Here is a 21,659-nt window from a genome sequence, read left to right as displayed (position 1 = left end):
AATAAAAACTGACAGAAGGCTACATTTTTTTTCTAGTACAGTAGAGCGTCGATTTTCCGAGTCAATTGGGGACTGGGGTCCGGATAACTGATTTACGTACGAAAAAATAGTTTAACGTATCCGATTTCGAAATTTTTCTCCGTTGCGTGTCGCTTCGCGTTGAATCTTCGTCGATGTTAAGCCTAACAAAGACTATTGTATCGTTAAAAATTACTTTTTTATTTTGTACAAGTAAATATATTGAAAAATATAAAAATAATAAAAAATTATACTTCAGATGTTAATTTAGTATCAAAAACGTAAAATATTTGAATATCCCAAGACAGCCAAAGATTGCAACGCCACAGCACTGGCGAAAATTTAAATTTGCCGACTGGAATTCTTTCGGATGATTGACGTTTCCGATGATTGACTTTCGGGAAATCGACGCTCTACTGTATTAATACTGTATGTTAGACATATAAATCTTAATAGACTATACTATAATCTTTTCGTGATTTGCAATATATCGTGTCCGCACATTCATAAGCGAAAAAAGAAATAAGGCCAAGAACACGCATGTGTAAAATTGTGTGGCAGAAAACTGAATCAGAAATTAGCTTTCGGTTCGGTTTCTGTTTTACGTTTTTATGCCAGAACACGCATACGTAAAAATTCTGGCCGAATAGAAAACACCACTGCCACTAACAGTGCTATATTTTATTAATTTTTTTTTCTCTCGTATATCTATCCCTTTGTACCTTTCATTTTTTTCTCCGCTGCCTGTGCTATAATTTAGAAAATTTAAATTAATAGACTTGTATTCTGAATTGAAATAAATAATGTGTGATCTAAATACTATATATCGATTCTACTAGACTTACCTGTTATTTGAAATTTAGTACCTATAAGTTCGACCACATCTGTGTCATGTATAAAGACACTATATTTAAACAACGTTTACGGATGGCTGGCTATAGGTGCTAAATTTCAAATAACAGGTAGGTCTAATAGAATCGATATATAGGCCTAGTGTTTAGATCACACATTCTTTTTTTGAATTCGGAATAAAATATATTAATTGAAATTTTCTAAATTATAGCAAAGGAAGCGGAGAAAAAAAATGGAAGATACAAAGGGATAGATATATGAGAGAAAAAAATTAATAAAATGTAGCACTGTTAGTGGCAGTGGCATTTCCTATTCGGCCAGAATTTTTACGTATGTATGTTCTGGCATAAAAGCGTAAAACAAACTGAACTGAAAACTGATTTCTGATGCAGTTTTCTGCCACAGAATTTTACACGTGTGTTCCAGGCCCTACTCTTTTTTCAGTTATTTTTCAGCCAAAATTTCAGAAAATTTTTTACGCTTTCTGTTTTATGCTAGATTTTACGCGGAATTTTACGCATGTGTGTTCCTGTCCTAACTAATACGACGCATAAACATAAAAATCGTTTTTTTTTTTTTCGTTTCTGTTTTAGTAATAATACTATACTGGGCGTTATTAGAAACCATTATACCAAATAAAAGTTGCAGACGCAGACTATATTTATTTAATTAGAAAGGATAACTTAATTTAAACTGTTACTTTTGTAAAAGATAAAAAAATCTTAATCAGAAAAGTTGATATCTTTTCTGTTAGAAACTAATAAAAAAATTACAGATAGATCGATTCATATATATTGGCCGGGCCAATATGCGGTTCGGGCTCTGGAAGATTTATAAGTTCAAGAAGCTACTTTTTGATAACGCACAGTTACCTTGTGAATTAACAAAAAGACAATCTGTTCCCTTCATTAATAAACTGGCCCTACTACTGCTCATTTTTACAGTCCGAACAATATTTGTGAAACAAGCTGTAGAATCTTTAAAATATAGCAAAATAAAGTAATATGTTTAAGTTTTCTATTCTTGATTTTTTAAACTAATAATTAGATAAAATATGTACATAATACATTATTATAAATGTAATTACATGCACCATTGTTTGGCATACCGAACATTGCTTAAGTCTAATTAATTAATTAATTAAAGTTTCTCAACATCAGCAATAAAAATCGTTAAACATTTTAGATAAACAAGTTCTCTTACTGTATTGTAATTTCTGGTGTTTTCTTTACATTGTAATTTTTCCAGATTTAGAAATTATCCGCAGATCAGTAGTTAAGAAATACTGCTTATAAAAATATGATTCTCAGAATATATTATTCATTTAATGTTTGAATATTGGAAATAACTTTTATATTTTAAATTGTTTATCAAACTATATATTTATTTAGTACATATTGCAATTTTTAATATTCTCAACTCTACATCTATTAAAACTGGATATTAAGATTAGATTTATAAAATTTGTTTTATAACTTATTCATAAATTGATTATAACTAATATGATAGCAAAACTAGTAAACTGAAATAAAAGCCTACCGTTTCTTTAAAATAGGAAAACTGATAAAAATTTTTTATTACGTGGCTGTAACAAGTAAGCTTTTAATTCTTCACCAGATAAAGTAAAAGTCGAATGAAGGCATTCGAGCGAAAATTCAAGGACAATATTCTATTGTCCAGATTACACAACAAAATTGAATATCCACGTCCGTTTTAGCGAATCAATAACAATATTTAATGCATTTAAAATTTCATTTCATCATTTTAAAACAGTTCTGAAATGTAATTTTTTCATATTTCATTTGAAATATTTTATACAGCAAATCTCTAAACTATAAATGGATTTCGTAATCAACTTTTCCATTAATAAACTGCAACAGCTGATCAATACTTAATATAGGCCCCACTAGTTTAGCAAACATAGAAATAATAGAAAAATAATAATTTTATAGCCTATATTATTAGTATATGTTACCGCTAAAGCTCGAAATCCGTTAATGTGCGCATTACCTAGCTAATCTGCAGATTAACTAGGGTGATCCGTTAAAGCTGCGAAAATTATTCCATTTCTCAAATTACCTAGGTAATGTTCAGATTATCTAGGTAATCTGCAAATTACCTACTAGGCACTCGGTAAAGTGAAAATAAGATTTTTGCTGGAACAACAGCAACGTTTCTGTACGCTTAAATTAACATAATGTTATTTATTTAATTTTCAATATCTAAAGAATCAAGTTAATACAATCAACAAATTAGTTGATTGAATCAATCATCAATCAATTAAAAAAACTTTAATACAAAAATCAAACGGTTTAAAATATTACTACAATTAGGGAAATGAATTTGCAAAACATATGATAAAATTGTACTTACTTATTAGTGCAATCTAAAGATTGGTGACACTTTGAATTACGTAGCAATTGGTTTTTGCGACAAGCACGCCTATTTGTGGTACATTTAGATTTGCAGTCACATTTTCTGAAACCCTGCCCAGTACCAAGGGATTGTTTTATTGCTGTTTGACGTAAAGATATTTCTACAGCAGGGACATCCATCTTCTTTCGTTAAAAATCTCTCTTTGCAAACACTGAATTCAGATTTTGCATACAATTGTTTTAAAATACCTGTTTTAGTATCAAGTTTATAAAAGCCATCCTCTGTTTTACTAAGAACCACAGCTAAAATTGAACGTGCATCAGTTTTTGCTCTGTCTTCTTCGGGTACTTTAATTCTCACAGCGAAACCTTCATCGACGTTTGGGTGCTTTGCATTAGAAACTGCTAACATTTTCTTTGCTTGCTTTTCTAAACATTTCTTGGCTTCATCACGCTGTATTTTCTGATCCATATTCTTTTTACAGATGATGCACAATACATTCTTACCATACCCTTCCTCTTTAGGATCTACTTCACCACAAACTGCGTGAACAAACATATTACACGATTTACACTTGTGAGCACTTGATGCTGCTTTTGAGCAAACAATACAGACTATGTCTTGTATAGTGCTCTTTACAGGCTCCGTACGAAACTGTGATGGCGATTCTGCTGAAGTTGAGAGTAACTCAGTGATGACTTCTTCAACTTGCAGAGGCGATTCCTTGGAGGTGCAGGGTAACTGAATATTCTTCGTGACTGCATCATCAATCAACGGTATAGAAGGCAGTTTAAGATTACTATCGGTAAATTCTTGTATTTCTATAGGTGATTCTGTAGAAGCGGGGGATAACGGAATGTCCTCTTGAGTAAGATTTGACTGTGATCTCATAATCACAGTCTCTTGTGAATCTTCTAATTTTTCAAGGTCTTCTTCAGTTTTTATCGAATGTCAAACAATTCTCCGGCATGGACAAACTTTTTCAAACCTTTCTCGCGCATCTGACAACGGCTCAATGAGTTTTTCACAGCCTCGTACAGTCAACACATCACACCTTTGAATTATTTGATAATCTCGAGATGATTCTTTCTTCTTGGAAACTTTTATTTGCTTTACATCTTCAATTATGGAATCATACTTTGGTTTGTTATTAAAACACTACGTATTATATTTTAAATCTTCGCTAAAGAGGTTTGCGAAGAATCTTTTCTTGATTTTACTCACCAATTCGGTGCTTGCTTGCATTCTAGGATTTAAATTTATCTACGTAAAAAGAAGGAGTGGGGAAAGGAAGTGAAAGAAACAAACTTTTGAACTTTAACGATACGGAAGCCGTTAATGTGCAGATTACCTAGATACTCTGCAAATTACCTAGGTAATTTGAGAAATTGAACAATTTTCGCAGCTTTAACGGATCACCCTAGTTAATCTGCAGATTAGCTAGGTAATGTACACATTGACTGATTTCGAGCTTTAGCGGTAACATATATTCAAATTATTAATTATAATAAAACTGATAAATTCAATGGAATTTTAATCTTGATTAATGATTTTTGAAAATACACTTCTATAAATTTTACGTAGTTCATAATAATCTTTTACAGCATAATAACTTTAAATACAACTAGGCTAATTGTTATGTCTTGCATAATAACTAGGCTTTTATAAATAAGCAATTATCGTTAATTAGAGTTATGTTTAAATCTTTAGAATTTATATCTTTCTATAATTATACACAAGCAGAATTTCAGTTAATCTATATTTTGTCTCTAATAAAAGATTAATCATGTAGGGCCTATATTTTATACGATTTATTAGATTTAATGTATGGGTTTCTTTAGGTTTAATGTAAACTTGTAGTTATTTCATGTTCTACATATTACATATTTTTCGTCATTTAAAATATTTTTAATATTCTAATAACAAATATATTTAGTATGTATAAGCAAAAATAAATGGCGAAATTTAAATTTATTCGTGACAAAAATAGATGATAAATTTTTTTATTAATAGAGTTATAACGCTTTGAGATGTTTACTTTATGATGACTAGCTGTTGCATTCACTAGATTTTAATTAAAAGATAAAAATTATTTTGCATTTAAAAATTCTCTGTTTTGTAATCTTGCGATTTTCAGAATACAAACACTAGAAACGGAAGACACCAGAGCAGAACTTTTTCTGTTATTGGGCTGCAATTTGAAAAAAATGTAGAAAAATTTCCACTATCGTTCGTTGTCCGTCTGTCTTTCCTTAGTCTCAACAAAGGAGTTAGACAGATGAAAGACGAGATCAGATATAGAAACCTTAGGAGCAGTCGGTCCCGATTAACAATATATGTACAGTGCTTCCGAGGCAAACTGAAAGTCATGTTATTTCAATACAAAATTTTCCCTTCAAAGCAGTTAATAGATGACAGCACGACTCTATTGTTGAAGGAAAAGTATTACGTACAAGTGACAGTCACTACTAGTAATTGGAGGTGGAGAGTAGGCCTATATATTTTAAAAAATATGAAGGTTGATGATAAACAAGGTGTATAATAATATATATACAGTATATAATTTTATGAAATAATTTTGGGAAGAGATAGAATAATGCAATCAGTTTTAAAAATAACAAAAATTATTCATTTTAATATGTATTTTTTTTTTCAACAATCGTCATTCGGAGCGATATTTTTCCAAATGTTTAATCTATTTTTACATTTTATACATTAAAAAAGTTTTTTTGGCTTTTTCTTGATCCGAGAATGGATCAAGGAATACACTATGAAATAATATTTAAGCAACTTGAATTTTGGCATCTGATGAAAAATGTTGACCTTTCAACACTTTCAACTTTCAAATTCCTGAATTTATAATTACATATTCTTAAGATTTGCCATTGAAGAGCAAGCCACACAAATACATTGCATACGATATTAATTGTGTATATCTTTAAAGATAAAATGATATACAGTACTTGGTTCTGTTTACTTATCTAATGCAAAGTTGCCAATCTTACAGGAGAAAATTATCGTATCTGCCCCTTGAAATTATCGTATTTCACTTAAAATTATCGTTCACCCATCTCGATCCGTTACACTTACATCTTCTGTCCGTAGAAATATAAACTGAGTTTCCCATGTCAGAATCTCTTAAACTTTTTATCTGCGAGCACTTCTTACAACAAAAAAAAAATTTAGACTTCACTTTACAATGACATTTTTACGACTATACCTTATAATATATGATACAAAACAAACCTCTAAATGGATAAAATCTAAAATTTACGTTTTTTTTAAATACAATTTCAACATATTAAGCATTAACAAATATGTAACACATTCTTTTTATACACTTATTTCATACGCATAAAATTTAGTTTTTCCAAATTTTTGTGACCGTCTAAAAGTTTTAGTCTACCCCTTGAGTGACGCTTCCCCATGTCAAAAAAGGATCAGTTCTAGACAGCTAGACAGTTCTAGATAGATAGATAGATAGAAACTACTCTGTAATAAATGTATTAATGTATAACCGATATTTTGTGCAAATAGAAGCACAATGACATTTCTACAGAACGTTAATTTGTACAAATTTTCTTTGCACATCAATTTGCGTATTATATCGGTCGGTCTAAAAGTATAGCAGTTAGCAGTCTCAAAAAATACGAAAAAGGTGCTCCTTATAATCGAGAATATACAGCAGTAGACAATCTAAATAAAAACTTTCGAAAATTTAAGATTTATAGCGGAGAAAAAACACACAAAACATCAATGAGCGATACGTAAAACATGGTGATCGCAATTTGGATTTTTTCAATATTTAACGGTTAATTTGGTAGTAAGGCGTATTTTTGGAATTATCGTATAGGCATTATCGTACGGCGCCTGAAAGAGTCGTACAAATACGATAATTATTGTACAGATGGCAACCTGACGTAATATTTCAAATTTTCCAAATTATTCTTAGTATGACGCCTTCGTGTGAATGAATTTATGTGGTTTTTTTAAAAATAATTTTCTTAGAAATCAAAATATAAAAATTATTTAAAAAATTAAAATTTAGCAAGCAAATATTACAAAATAATAATTATTTTTAAGTCGTATAAGTAGATCATTTCATATATTTTAACTGTTTAATGATAATGATAAGTTTAAAAAAATTATTCCTAAAAACTAATTTACAAGTTAGTTTAAAATAAAACTAAGGCTGGATAAAACCACTAAACACTGGTAGTTAGTTGGTCGTGGGTTCACACCTCGTCAACGGAATGGCCAGATGGAGTTCTTCGGGTTTTCTTCACGTTTGTGACATCTAAATAGGAGCCGAAACTGGCTCCTATTTAGTGTCACAAACTATTTAGAGTGTAGTTACTGGTTCTTAAGAGATCATACCGAGTGGCATTCTCCTCGGCAGATCACCCATGTGTCGCGTTACCGTATATAAACTAATTAAAAATAAAATCTCCTAATTATCAAACTTAAATACTAGACAATTTGATAACCTATTTTCAAATTACCAAAAATAGTTTTCGTCACAATAAAAATTTGATTTGTTTATTTTCATAATGAAGGCATAAGTTAAAATAATAAATATATTGAAAAAAATTAAATATTTTTGTGGGCTGATGTTAATAATAAACTAATAATAAATATAAATTAAAACAAATTTTAAAAACATATATTGAAACTGTACTCGTAGTGTATATGCAATAATGACATTAAATAGGAGACATGATTGAACTTTTTAACTAGAAAAATATAAGTATTATATCAATTATCAAGACAGTTATCTATATTGGCATTTAAAATTATTTATATAATAAGCATTAAAACAAGTTACGAATTTGACGAGACAAAAGCGATTTTAAAATTAAACTGTGAGGTGCATAATTATTATCTATTAATGGAATGTAATAGATGAAAGCTGAATAATTTGCGATAAAATAAAATTTCTAAGACTACAGATTAAGATTTAAATACCATTTAATGGATCTAATATTTGAATACATTCAAATTACATATTTAGATATTCCTTCTAAGATCATCCAAAGTTAAATATTAATTTTGAAGGTTAAAATATTGATATATACATAATCATTCAAAAATTGCGGCTTACTGTAATTTTGTGAAAATCAGTTTTATCCACCAAAAAGCGCACACAGGTCCTAATTATTTCTGCAGGATCACTAATCAATTAATGAACATTTTTTATTGATTATTTTTCTCCAATTATTATTATTATTCCTTGTTTTAAGCAGTAAATTTCAGAATAGGCCTACTAGGAAATTATCCAATTTATGGGTTATTTCTAGGAAATTAGGCCATTCATTTTAAACAGTATCTGTATAAAACAGAACCGATTAATTAAATTAAAACGCTTATTTAGTATAAGTACTTTTAATTTTCACAACAGTTAATTTGCTTAGAACACTAACTTATTACAATCTGAATAATGATCAACGTTTCAAAGTAATTTAAACTATTTTCTGAACTATAGTAAATACGAAGCGTATTCTTGCCAGTTGAGAAGCAATGACATCTAATAAGTAGGTCATTAACACTACGATATAGAAGTATATAAATGTCTATAAACTTTTATTTGGATTCATTACTACTTTTATGAATACAATTCATAAATTCAAATAAATTTTATTTAAAAAAATTTTTACATTTAACATTATAAATATAATCACGTTGCTAAATGTTTACATTTAAAAACAATCACAGACATTTATAATTAGTAAAATAATAAGCTATCATAAAAATAGTTTTAACTTTTCATTTATTTTCTAATTCCATTACTGGACTTGGGAAAGCTTAAAATTATTAAATTTATTACAAGTAGAAGATAACTTTAGGAACCGTTATTGACAACATAAGATTGAGAATGCTATACAGTCTAGTAGCCAGGAATAAGTCATTGAGGGCTAAAGAGGCAAACTGAGAAAATTATAATTGGTATTTTGCTTTGTTTCAGTCAGCACTAGGCCTATAACTACAGTTCAAATGTAAAAATAAGTAACGGTAGCCTAAGTTTATGTGATGAAAGTGAAAGCAATATTATATATACTGCATATGGTCACTATTAAGCCGAGGGCTTAGCCACCTCATATCTTCCATAGCTAAGAGTCTGAGTCTATATAAAATGAAAGAAAAATTGTAAAGAAAATTTATAGAACAAATATTTATCAATGTGTAATCACCTAGTAACCGTTAACCTCAATTCAGAATAAAATTTCAAACATCATATCATTCAGTTACGCTTGAAATAAAATTAGCCTTTCTAATAACATTGAATGATTTCGAAATTTACTTTCTATTTCTATATTTATAAATAGCTCAAGTTCCATTTTATCTGTTTAAACGTTAAAAAAAATTGTCTTATATATTCTAAATAATTAGTAAAACGGATTTTAAAAAATTACAAAAGTAAAAGTCATTCGTTTACTGTAATGTAATCTTTTTCAATTCATGCCTGAGTCAATTTTAGTACCTCTACCAGTTCAAGGGAGAGACGCTCAAGTAATGGCGCCTGAAATACATGTAAATTAACTTTCTTGCACTTAAAAATAATAAGAAAAATAAATAAAATATTAAAACGTTATGCGAAAATTCCGAAATTAAAAATTTATTTATTATGTTAACTATATAAAATATATAAGTTAATATAGTTAAATAAAACATTTGATTATCTACAGAATTTATTATGATCATTTTAACATTGTAGATTATATCTAATTTAAATATTTTTTTTGCTTGTGTAAATTCATAAAACTAATTATGAAAGTAACTTAAATCGAAACAGGTTTTATGTCTATCAGTTATTTATAGATAACTTTGAATGCTAAAAATTTTACGAGACATTTATGACATAACATTTAAAAATATCGAAGGGATAAAGCTACTTGCAATAACACAAACAGAATAACAGTAGACGTATTCTATAATTATATCATTACACAGAAAGCAAACATCATCTGTACACAATTTTAGCAGCAAGTGATTCTTAGATTGATTTTAACCGAACGTTAATAACGAAAAGTGTAGTACTTACTACTTGTTTACGGATAACAGGAAATTAAGAAATTGTTTCGTTGATGTTTGGAAGCGGGTAAGTTTTCAATGTGGCGTGTTGCAGCATTTCCGACAATACTGAGTCGTTTGCGCATTAGCACCTTCGCTTCGGCTTTGTGTTTGACTTGTAGTACTACTTTTCACACTCCGTTTCGAATATTAGATTGAAGTTATTTTTGAATAATCGAGAATTATTCAAAACTTATTTTGATATTACTTTTGAATATTTATATATTTGAGAGATATAAATAAATTATTTTTCTCTCTGTTATATTCCAACTAGCAAATGAACTCGGCGTTGCTCGGCAAAAAGTAACGATACATAAAATTAAGATTATTAGATTATAGGCCGATCTTTCCTATTTTCACCAGGTGCAAGAATTAGGTTCACCATCTTTCGAGACTAATTACAAAATTTTTAGATGGGTATAAAAGTATGTTCGATTTCCCGCAAAATCCGTATCTAAAATAGTACAGTAAAATTCGAATTTAGGGTAATACTTAATACCCCTCTCTCTCTCCCCTGCGGAGAAAAAATTTTAGAAAATCCCTTCTTAGTGTACATTTTCATGACGTGCTTACTGTGTACCAAATTTCAAATTTCAACTCTTAATCGTTTGGGCTCTGTGCTTATTATTATTATTATCATTATCAACCCATCTCAATTATAAGATAATAATAACAGCATAATAATCTATCCTCTCATATATCTATCCCTTTGTACAGTACAGAATCACTTTCTTTGTAATATACAACTCAACTGGAGAAGAATCTTCTATATTTTAATTATATTTATTTATTTATTATAATAAATTCATTTATAGAGAAAAAATAGAAAAATACATACGAATGATCTTGTCACTTTTGATCGGCATCTTTTCACCTATTTGTGGAATGTTTATAAAAGAAATGATACGATAAAGCACTACCTAATATACTCTATATATTGATGAAGACAATAGATGATAAAATCTTAATTCCTTCAGACCTCTAATGCAATTTTTTATTATTTTTCTATATACGATTACCGTTAATTTTTTCGCACGATCATTCGTTTTATTTTTTATTCTAAATTTTGATGACGTCACCCCAGTAAAAAGTTGCTATTATTTAGACTAAAGTAGATTGAAGAATTAATCGACGAGCAAAGGTCGATCCATATTGTTAGATAAAAATATCTAGTTGAAACTCTGTGTGATAAATAAGATTATGGATTGTTTTTGTGTTCCGATTTGGTTTCGCATCGAATATTTGAACTCATTAACTGGATGGCCGAGAGGTTTAGGTGGCCTACCCTAAGGGGATCCAGGATCGAATCCGGACAGGTCAAAAAACTTTAGAAATTTATAAGGGGGTGGTCCGTCCAGATATGTCGGGCCCCTTCCCTCAGCTAAAACTAGAACGGAAAGTGTTAAATCAAGCAAATTAAAAAATATTAATTATAAATCGAGCAAAATAATGCGATACTATCGATAGTATTACCTCCCATCAAATTCTATCGAAAGCTTTAAAATTATCGATAGTTTTCCTATCGATAGTGCTATCACCATTACTCATAATTATTTTATTTAACTTGCTTCGTATCGTCTTCAAATCATGTAATCACTTATATTTCATCCATTTCTAATCAAGATAGAGGCTGAAACTATGAGGACATATCTAAGACAATGCATTTTAATGATGTTTTAGGGGTGACTTACGCCCATCATCATCTACTCCATCCTCGAAAAACGTGACTAATAAAAGCGTTAAATTTTTTTTAATATCTTAAATCAACGGTATTCAAACATTTTCACAGTAGGATCCCGCATGGGTCATTGAGGTAACATGCTGACCTAAAATTAAAATACCTGTAATCAATAATCTAGTTCTAATTGCTCAAAAACTAGGACTAGGTAATATTAAAATTCAGGAAGATTCTAATTTGTTTTTTTTTATTTCATACAAAACAAACATTAGTGTCAAAACAATTACAATAAACTGAAAACAACTCTGTAGTTACCAAATATTAGATTGAAAAATTGATCAGCATTATTCATTTATAACTTTTAAAATTAAAATATGACGTATAACACGTAGGAACTTAAAAGAAATTCAGTTTAAAAAAATACAAAAGAAAAATATTTAATGAGACCTATGAGTCTGTTTCTTGTTTACAAGTAGTGGTATTTCTGGCTCTATTTTGCTCAATTTGAGTCCTAAAGGTGGCTCTATTGCTAATTTGTTTCGATATTTAGATTTTAAGTAGAGAAATTGGGACAATCCAATCTCACACATATAAGATGTTGCAAATGGTAATAATACCTTTAGAGCTGCATCAGACAATTCTGGATATTCATTTTGAACTTTTAGCCAAAAATGACTCAATTTAAGCTCTTTGAAAGCAAATTTTAATTTTCCATCAGATGATAACTCAGTTTTTCGCTTAAATTTAATGATAAGTTTTTGGGTAATACATACTGAAAGGGATTCCGGATCCATTCAGAGTCAGAAAAATCTTCCGGAAAATAAGTATTAAATTGATATTTAAGATCTGTCAAGTGACTTGTTATATCTTTAATAACCGATTGATTAACTTTTACTTTGTTTTCTATAACAAAACTTTCTAAAGTAGGAAATGCTGCAAAATTAATCTCCTTGCAGTATGAGCACCACAAGTCTATTTTCTTTGTAAAGGCTTTGATTTTATCATTGTCCATAAATATATTTAATTGTTCATCTTGAAGACTTAAATTCAACTCGTTCAATTTGAGAAAAATATCACTCAAGTAAGCTAACCTACATAGCCATTCTTCATCAGTTAAAATAAATTGTATAAATTTTTTATCTTTATCATTGTCATTTAAAAATACATATACCTCATCTTTAAGTTCAAATAGCCTCTACTTTCTTGAACCGTGTCGGTGATTATTTGTCGTTTTTGAACACTATATACTTCATACACACAACACAAGACAATCTTCATTGTAAATTTATTCAATTTTTAGTTGATACATGTATCTGTTTTTTGTACATGTTTCGGGCTTCTGTAGGCCCCTCCTCAGCCAACTAAAATTATATAATACATACGAATTACAACATAAAAATATATAAAAATTTTTTACACAAAAATCCCTTTACATATATAAGTGAAATCATAACATAAAATTCTTACATAAAAACTTTTTCATAATTATTACAGAACGTACCTTACGAAAAATTCCAAAAATGTTCGAAGATCCTCTATAATTTCTCTTAACTGATGATCGATTTTAATTTTCTAGTTATTCAATAAAGTAATTACAGTAATACCCCCGAACTTACGCGATAGGTGGGACCGAGCGGTAACCGCGTAAGTCGGGGTATAATTTTGCATATAAATACATACAAATAATTTTTAATTGGGGCCGGAGACTAAAGAAAACAATAATTTAGAAAAAAATGTTTAATAAAATCTTAGATAATACATATGATGTATTATCTAAGATTTTATTAAAATTTTTCATTTTACAATTTTTCATTTACAATTTTTCATATTTACTTGATTATTACGCCATAATTTTAACATTGTTTCCATCTCAGTGATAATACTGTGACGTTTAAGAATGATGCTTGAATTTAATAATGAAAGATTTCAATATTACATTTAAATTTAATAAAATTTCATTGTTTTTAGGGCTATAATGCTGAAATTACGTTTCTATTTGATAAGAATCATAGTATTAAACAATTACATTAAAAATATTTTTCAAATGAATTATTGAGTTATGAAATATTATTTCAAAATTTTGTAGACGGTGAAATTTTCCTGAAAAATTTCTAAGTTAAGTCCTATAGAAACTTCATACGACTACAAATTTAGGCTTACAAAGAAAAAGTAACGTAATATTTTCTATGAATTGAGGCACTGTATACTGTACTTATTAATCTTACTTACAGAAGTATTAATACCATTGTCTTCAATTATTTTTCGACAGATGGCGTTGTATACATAATTATAATGGATCCTAATCTGTGGTTTGTTTATTATTTTCATTTTAATCATTTCTTGATAACTAGCAAGATGTCAGCTTAAAACATATGGTCTCGAGAAAAGTAAGGCAAGTGACATAATGTTTAGTGCTGCCAAAGAAATAATAAGAGAAGAGTTCTCTTTTTTATCTAAGGTAGGCTACTGTTTATATTCGTACATTGAAATTTTTTAGCAGCTTTCTTCTCTGTTGTTTGTTGACTATTATGACGTATTTTGAATCGAATTGACTTTATTGGTCTTGTGATTTTTAATGCTTTTTTTAAATTTTTGATTAATTGTTTGGTAATTGTTTTTTGTGCAAGAAGTAACGCCATCTAGAGAATAAATAATGAACTAGTTAGTTAGTTTACAGTATTTGTTTTCATAACAATGCCATTCTACCACGTGGAACATGTTTACTAAATCTTTAAAAAATACAGTATAATATTTCTGGATCATGAACGAATGGGAAATAAATAATTTGTTTTAAAAATTCTTTGATTTAATTAATTAAATTAATAGAAATTAAAGTAATTTATTAATGTTGCATTTTGTATGCCTTGTTTTTTATCATGTCATCAAAAAATAAGGCATACAAACTACAATATAATAAATAACTGCATATATAAATGAATATAACAACTGCATATAAATAACTGCAATATAAATCATATAAAATGAAGTTTTTCAAAAAATGTTAAATATATATACCCTAATAAAAGTAATGTATGCTTCATGCCTATCCTTTACTGTATAACATAATTGCACTTACGTGTTATGGCGTTACCAACAGTGAAATTGAAGTATAAATGAGTTCACAAGCATTTTCGATAGCATAAAGCTTTATTCTATCGAAAATGCTTGTGAACTCATTTATACTTCAAATTCACCATTGGTAACACCACAACACGTAAGTGCAATTTTGTTGTATGGTTAACCTGTGATTCGTTGTGTGGATGACTCCTTCAGTAAATTTGAACTATGAAAAAAATACCTAAAGATATGGATAATGAATTGGGAATTTATATTAGATTCAATCCATACTTATTTCTGTTTAATCAGATATTTCTTTAGATAGTTGCATTGGGCCGGTTGAATAAAAAGTAGTAAATGCTTGAAAGTTATTAGTAAAAGTAAAAGTACTTATTGTAAGTAAAAGCTTTGAAGTAAAAATACTTACTTTTTTAAGTGTGAATAAAAGTTTACTTTTACATATTAGTAAATGCTTGCACTTTTAAATAAATACTGTCAACACTATCAAAATGGCAGTGCTATGTGAAGAAGGAAGCCAACTCATCTTTGAAAATGTTTAAAAAAAATATAGTATATTTTTAAATAAATCATAGGTTCCTGCTATTAAAAGAAGAAAAGAAATTGCCCTGCAACAAATAATTGAAGGACTGAAGATAAATCATGCAATTGAGATGAATAAGAAACTACTCTTGAAGAAACTGAACAATGTGAAAACTGACTAAAAAGAAGACGGATCTGAAACAGACTGGGAATAAACCAATTGTGCTAAAAGAATGGAAAAAAGTGATTTTTGATTTGCTGGATGGAGAGATGAACCTGACTGTAAATTATATTGCAGTTAAGTAAACAACAAAGCAAAGTTATGAATTTATCCTGATTTAGCAGAATGAGTCATTGGTCAATGAAAGCATTTTAGCTGTGTTACTTTCGACTAGCAAATAATTTTTGTTAATTATTGGTGCACAGTCTAGGCATATTGCCAGGCCCCAGCAGTTAAAACCTAAGTGAATTTGACAATGAGAGGGATGAAAGGCTGAAGAAAAGTCTTTTATATCTTCCATACCTCCACCATCTTATGGAAATGAAAAGAAAAGAATTAAATGAAGTAAATATTAAAAAACTTTGCAGATGGTGTTTAATTTTTAAAAATACAAAATTTTTATGAACTTTTTTGCTTTCTTTTCATAACTTGTATTTTTAAAAAGAAAAGAAAAGAAAATGTATTCTTTCAGAGGAAACCAAATTCTTATCAAACAGTGAGTTACAATTGTTGCTTCATGAACAACTGGAATTCATAATGAAGAAGAAGGGGCAACTCAATGAACTGCCCTCACTGACCATATTTTTACTGCCATTGAGTTCTGAATCATCAGANTACGAACGTACCCATTATTAAAGACTTCGATACAAAAATGAAAATTTGTGAATTGGCAAAGAAGTTTGATCTACCGGAATTGTCGGCCAGAACAATTATAAAAAGCAAAGAAAAAATTCTTGAAGCTGTGAAAAATGCTCAATCTTTAAATTCAAGCATCATTCGTAAACGTCACAGTATTATCGCTGAGATGGAAACAATGTTAAAATTATGGCGTAATAATCAAGTAAATGTGAAAAATTGTAAAATAATATAGGTTTGTTTGTTATAATTTGTTATACATATGTATTATCTAAGATTTTATTAAACATTTTTTTCTAAATTATTGTTTTCTTTAGTCTCCGGCCCCAATTAAAAATATTTGTATGTATTTATATACGAAATTATACCCCGACTTACGCGAATTCGACTTACGCGGTTACCGCTCGGTCCCACCTATCGCGTAAGTTCGGGGTATTACTGTACTCTAATACTATACAAACAATTCTATAATGTAATTATTTAAATAATTCTTTTCTTCTAAAAATTTGACGTCGTTTTAATCTACAAATTTACTTATTCATTTATTTATTATAATAAATTCATTTATAGAGAAAAAATAGAAAAATACATACGAATGATCTTGTCACTTTTGATCGGCATCTTTTCACCTATTTGTGGAATGTTTATAAAAGAAATGATACGATAAAGCACTACCTAATATACTCTATATATTGATGAAGACAATAGATGATAAAATCTTAATTCCTTCAGACCTCTAATGCAATTTTTTATTATTTTTCTATATACGATTACCGTTAATTTTTTCGCACGATCATTCGTTTTATTTTTTATTCTAAATTTTGATGACGTCACCCCAGTAAAAAGTTGCTATTATTTAGACTAAAGTAGATTGAAGAATTAATCGACGAGCAAAGGTCGATCCATATTGTTAGATAAAAATATCTAGTTGAAACTCTGTGTGATAAATAAGATTATGGATTGTTTTTGTGTTCCGATTTGGTTTCGCATCGAATATTTGAACTCATTAACTGGATGGCCGAGAGGTTTAGGTGGCCTACCCTAAGGGGATCCAGGATCGAATCCGGACAGGTCAAAAAACTTTAGAAATTTATAAGGGGGTGGTCCGTCCAGATATGTCGGGCCCCTTCCCTCAGCTAAAACTAGAACGGAAAGTGTTAAATCAAGCAAATTAAAAAATATTAATTATAAATCGAGCAAAATAATGCGATACTATCGATAGTATTACCTCCCATCAAATTCTATCGAAAGCTTTAAAATTATCGATAGTTTTCCTATCGATAGTGCTATCACCATTACTCATAATTATTTTATTTAACTTGCTTCGTATCGTCTTCAAATCATGTAATCACTTATATTTCATCCATTTCTAATCAAGATAGAGGCTGAAACTATGAGGACATATCTAAGACAATGCATTTTAATGATGTTTTAGGGGTGACTTACGCCCATCATCATCTACTCCATCCTCGAAAAACGTGACTAATAAAAGCGTTAAATTTTTTTTAATATCTTAAATCAACGGTATTCAAACATTTTCACAGTAGGATCCCGCATGGGTCATTGAGGTAACATGCTGACCTAAAATTAAAATACCTGTAATCAATAATCTAGTTCTAATTGCTCAAAAACTAGGACTAGGTAATATTAAAATTCAGGAAGATTCTAATTTGTTTTTTTTTATTTCATACAAAACAAACATTAGTGTCAAAACAATTACAATAAACTGAAAACAACTCTGTAGTTACCAAATATTAGATTGAAAAATTGATCAGCATTATTCATTTATAACTTTTAAAATTAAAATATGACGTATAACACGTAGGAACTTAAAAGAAATTCAGTTTAAAAAAATACAAAAGAAAAATATTTAATGAGACCTATGAGTCTGTTTCTTGTTTACAAGTAGTGGTATTTCTGGCTCTATTTTGCTCAATTTGAGTCCTAAAGGTGGCTCTATTGCTAATTTGTTTCGATATTTAGATTTTAAGTAGAGAAATTGGGACAATCCAATCTCACACATATAAGATGTTGCAAATGGTAATAATACCTTTAGAGCTGCATCAGACAATTCTGGATATTCATTTTGAACTTTTAGCCAAAAATGACTCAATTTAAGCTCTTTGAAAGCAAATTTTAATTTTCCATCAGATGATAACTCAGTTTTTCGCTTAAATTTAATGATAAGTTTTTGGGTAATACATACTGAAAGGGATTCCGGATCCATTCAGAGTCAGAAAAATCTTCCGGAAAATAAGTATTAAATTGATATTTAAGATCTGTCAAGTGACTTGTTATATCTTTAATAACCGATTGATTAACTTTTACTTTGTTTTCTATAACAAAACTTTCTAAAGTAGGAAATGCTGCAAAATTAATCTCCTTGCAGTATGAGCACCACAAGTCTATCCCGACTTACGCGAATTCGACTTACGCGGTTACCGCTCGGTCCCACCTATCGCGTAAGTTCGGGGTATTACTGTACTCTAATACTATACAAACAATTCTATAATGTAATTATTTAAATAATTCTTTTCTTCTAAAAATTTGACGTCGTTTTAATCTACAAATTTACTTATTCATTTATTTATTATAATAAATTCATTTATAGAGAAAAAATAGAAAAATACATACGAATGATCTTGTCACTTTTGATCGGCATCTTTTCACCTATTTGTGGAATGTTTATAAAAGAAATGATACGATAAAGCACTACCTAATATACTCTATATATTGATGAAGACAATAGATGATAAAATCTTAATTCCTTCAGACCTCTAATGCAATTTTTTATTATTTTTCTATATACGATTACCGTTAATTTTTTCGCACGATCATTCGTTTTATTTTTTATTCTAAATTTTGATGACGTCACCCCAGTAAAAAGTTGCTATTATTTAGACTAAAGTAGATTGAAGAATTAATCGACGAGCAAAGGTCGATCCATATTGTTAGATAAAAATATCTAGTTGAAACTCTGTGTGATAAATAAGATTATGGATTGTTTTTGTGTTCCGATTTGGTTTCGCATCGAATATTTGAACTCATTAACTGGATGGCCGAGAGGTTTAGGTGGCCTACCCTAAGGGGATCCAGGATCGAATCCGGACAGGTCAAAAAACTTTAGAAATTTATAAGGGGGTGGTCCGTCCAGATATGTCGGGCCCCTTCCCTCAGCTAAAACTAGAACGGAAAGTGTTAAATCAAGCAAATTAAAAAATATTAATTATAAATCGAGCAAAATAATGCGATACTATCGATAGTATTACCTCCCATCAAATTCTATCGAAAGCTTTAAAATTATCGATAGTTTTCCTATCGATAGTGCTATCACCATTACTCATAATTATTTTATTTAACTTGCTTCGTATCGTCTTCAAATCATGTAATCACTTATATTTCATCCATTTCTAATCAAGATAGAGGCTGAAACTATGAGGACATATCTAAGACAATGCATTTTAATGATGTTTTAGGGGTGACTTACGCCCATCATCATCTACTCCATCCTCGAAAAACGTGACTAATAAAAGCGTTAAATTTTTTTTAATATCTTAAATCAACGGTATTCAAACATTTTCACAGTAGGATCCCGCATGGGTCATTGAGGTAACATGCTGACCTAAAATTAAAATACCTGTAATCAATAATCTAGTTCTAATTGCTCAAAAACTAGGACTAGGTAATATTAAAATTCAGGAAGATTCTAATTTGTTTTTTTTTATTTCATACAAAACAAACATTAGTGTCAAAACAATTACAATAAACTGAAAACAACTCTGTAGTTACCAAATATTAGATTGAAAAATTGATCAGCATTATTCATTTATAACTTTTAAAATTAAAATATGACGTATAACACGTAGGAACTTAAAAGAAATTCAGTTTAAAAAAATACAAAAGAAAAATATTTAATGAGACCTATGAGTCTGTTTCTTGTTTACAAGTAGTGGTATTTCTGGCTCTATTTTGCTCAATTTGAGTCCTAAAGGTGGCTCTATTGCTAATTTGTTTCGATATTTAGATTTTAAGTAGAGAAATTGGGACAATCCAATCTCACACATATAAGATGTTGCAAATGGTAATAATACCTTTAGAGCTGCATCAGACAATTCTGGATATTCATTTTGAACTTTTAGCCAAAAATGACTCAATTTAAGCTCTTTGAAAGCAAATTTTAATTTTCCATCAGATGATAACTCAGTTTTTCGCTTAAATTTAATGATAAGTTTTTGGGTAATACATACTGAAAGGGATTCCGGATCCATTCAGAGTCAGAAAAATCTTCCGGAAAATAAGTATTAAATTGATATTTAAGATCTGTCAAGTGACTTGTTATATCTTTAATAACCGATTGATTAACTTTTACTTTGTTTTCTATAACAAAACTTTCTAAAGTAGGAAATGCTGCAAAATTAATCTCCTTGCAGTATGAGCACCACAAGTCTATTTTCTTTGTAAAGGCTTTGATTTTATCATTGTCCATAAATATATTTAATTGTTCATCTTGAAGACTTAAATTCAACTCGTTCAATTTGAGAAAAATATCACTCAAGTAAGCTAACCTACATAGCCATTCTTCATCAGTTAAAATAAATTGTATAAATTTTTTATCTTTATCATTGTCATTTAAAAATACATATACCTCATCTTTAAGTTCAAATAGCCTCTACTTTCTTGAACCGTGTCGGTGATTATTTGTCGTTTTTGAACACTATATACTTCATACACACAACACAAGACAATCTTCATTGTAAATTTATTCAATTTTTAGTTGATACATGTATCTGTTTTTTGTACATGTTTCGGGCTTCTGTAGGCCCCTCCTCAGCCAACTAAAATTATATAATACATACGAATTACAACATAAAAATATATAAAAATTTTTTACACAAAAATCCCTTTACATATATAAGTGAAATCATAACATAAAATTCTTACATAAAAACTTTTTCATAATTATTACAGAACGTACCTTACGAAAAATTCCAAAAATGTTCGAAGATCCTCTATAATTTCTCTTAACTGATGATCGATTTTAATTTTCTAGTTATTCAATAAAGTAATTACAGTAATACCCCCGAACTTACGCGATAGGTGGGACCGAGCGGTAACCGCGTAAGTCGGGGTATAATTTTGCATATAAATACATACAAATAATTTTTAATTGGGGCCGGAGACTAAAGAAAACAATAATTTAGAAAAAAATGTTTA

At 29.1% G+C, this 21,659-nt stretch overlaps 2 protein-coding genes across 2 annotated transcripts; both read right to left on the bottom strand.

Annotated features, from left to right (window-relative positions):
- Positions 1-12,429: 12,429 nt before the first annotated feature.
- On the bottom strand, positions 12,430-13,270 carry LOC111640860 (zinc finger BED domain-containing protein 5-like). Its single transcript, XM_023386935.1, has 3 exons — positions 13,164-13,270; positions 12,888-13,083; positions 12,430-12,729 (listed from the first exon to the last, which is right to left on the bottom strand). Exons 1-3 carry the CDS (start codon positions 13,268-13,270, stop codon positions 12,430-12,432), a joined length of 603 nt encoding a protein of 200 aa, XP_023242703.1.
- A 5,045-nt stretch (positions 13,271-18,315) lies between these two features.
- On the bottom strand, positions 18,316-21,197 carry LOC111640859 (zinc finger BED domain-containing protein 5-like). Its single transcript, XM_023386934.1, has 4 exons — positions 21,091-21,197; positions 20,815-21,010; positions 20,537-20,656; positions 18,316-18,615 (listed from the first exon to the last, which is right to left on the bottom strand). The coding sequence occupies exons 1-4, from the start codon at positions 21,195-21,197 to the stop codon at positions 18,316-18,318; spliced, it is 723 nt and encodes a 240-aa protein (XP_023242702.1).
- Between the last annotated feature and the right edge of the window lie 462 nt (positions 21,198-21,659).

Source organism: Centruroides sculpturatus, unplaced genomic scaffold (assembly GCF_000671375.1).
Source record: "Centruroides sculpturatus isolate CEXI.00-Female unplaced genomic scaffold, Cexi_2.0 scaffold1273, whole genome shotgun sequence".
In the NCBI taxonomy this organism is placed as follows: domain Eukaryota; kingdom Metazoa; phylum Arthropoda; class Arachnida; order Scorpiones; family Buthidae; genus Centruroides; species Centruroides sculpturatus.
Note: the sequence above shows the minus strand (reverse complement) of the source record. Positions and strands in the feature narration are given on the sequence as shown.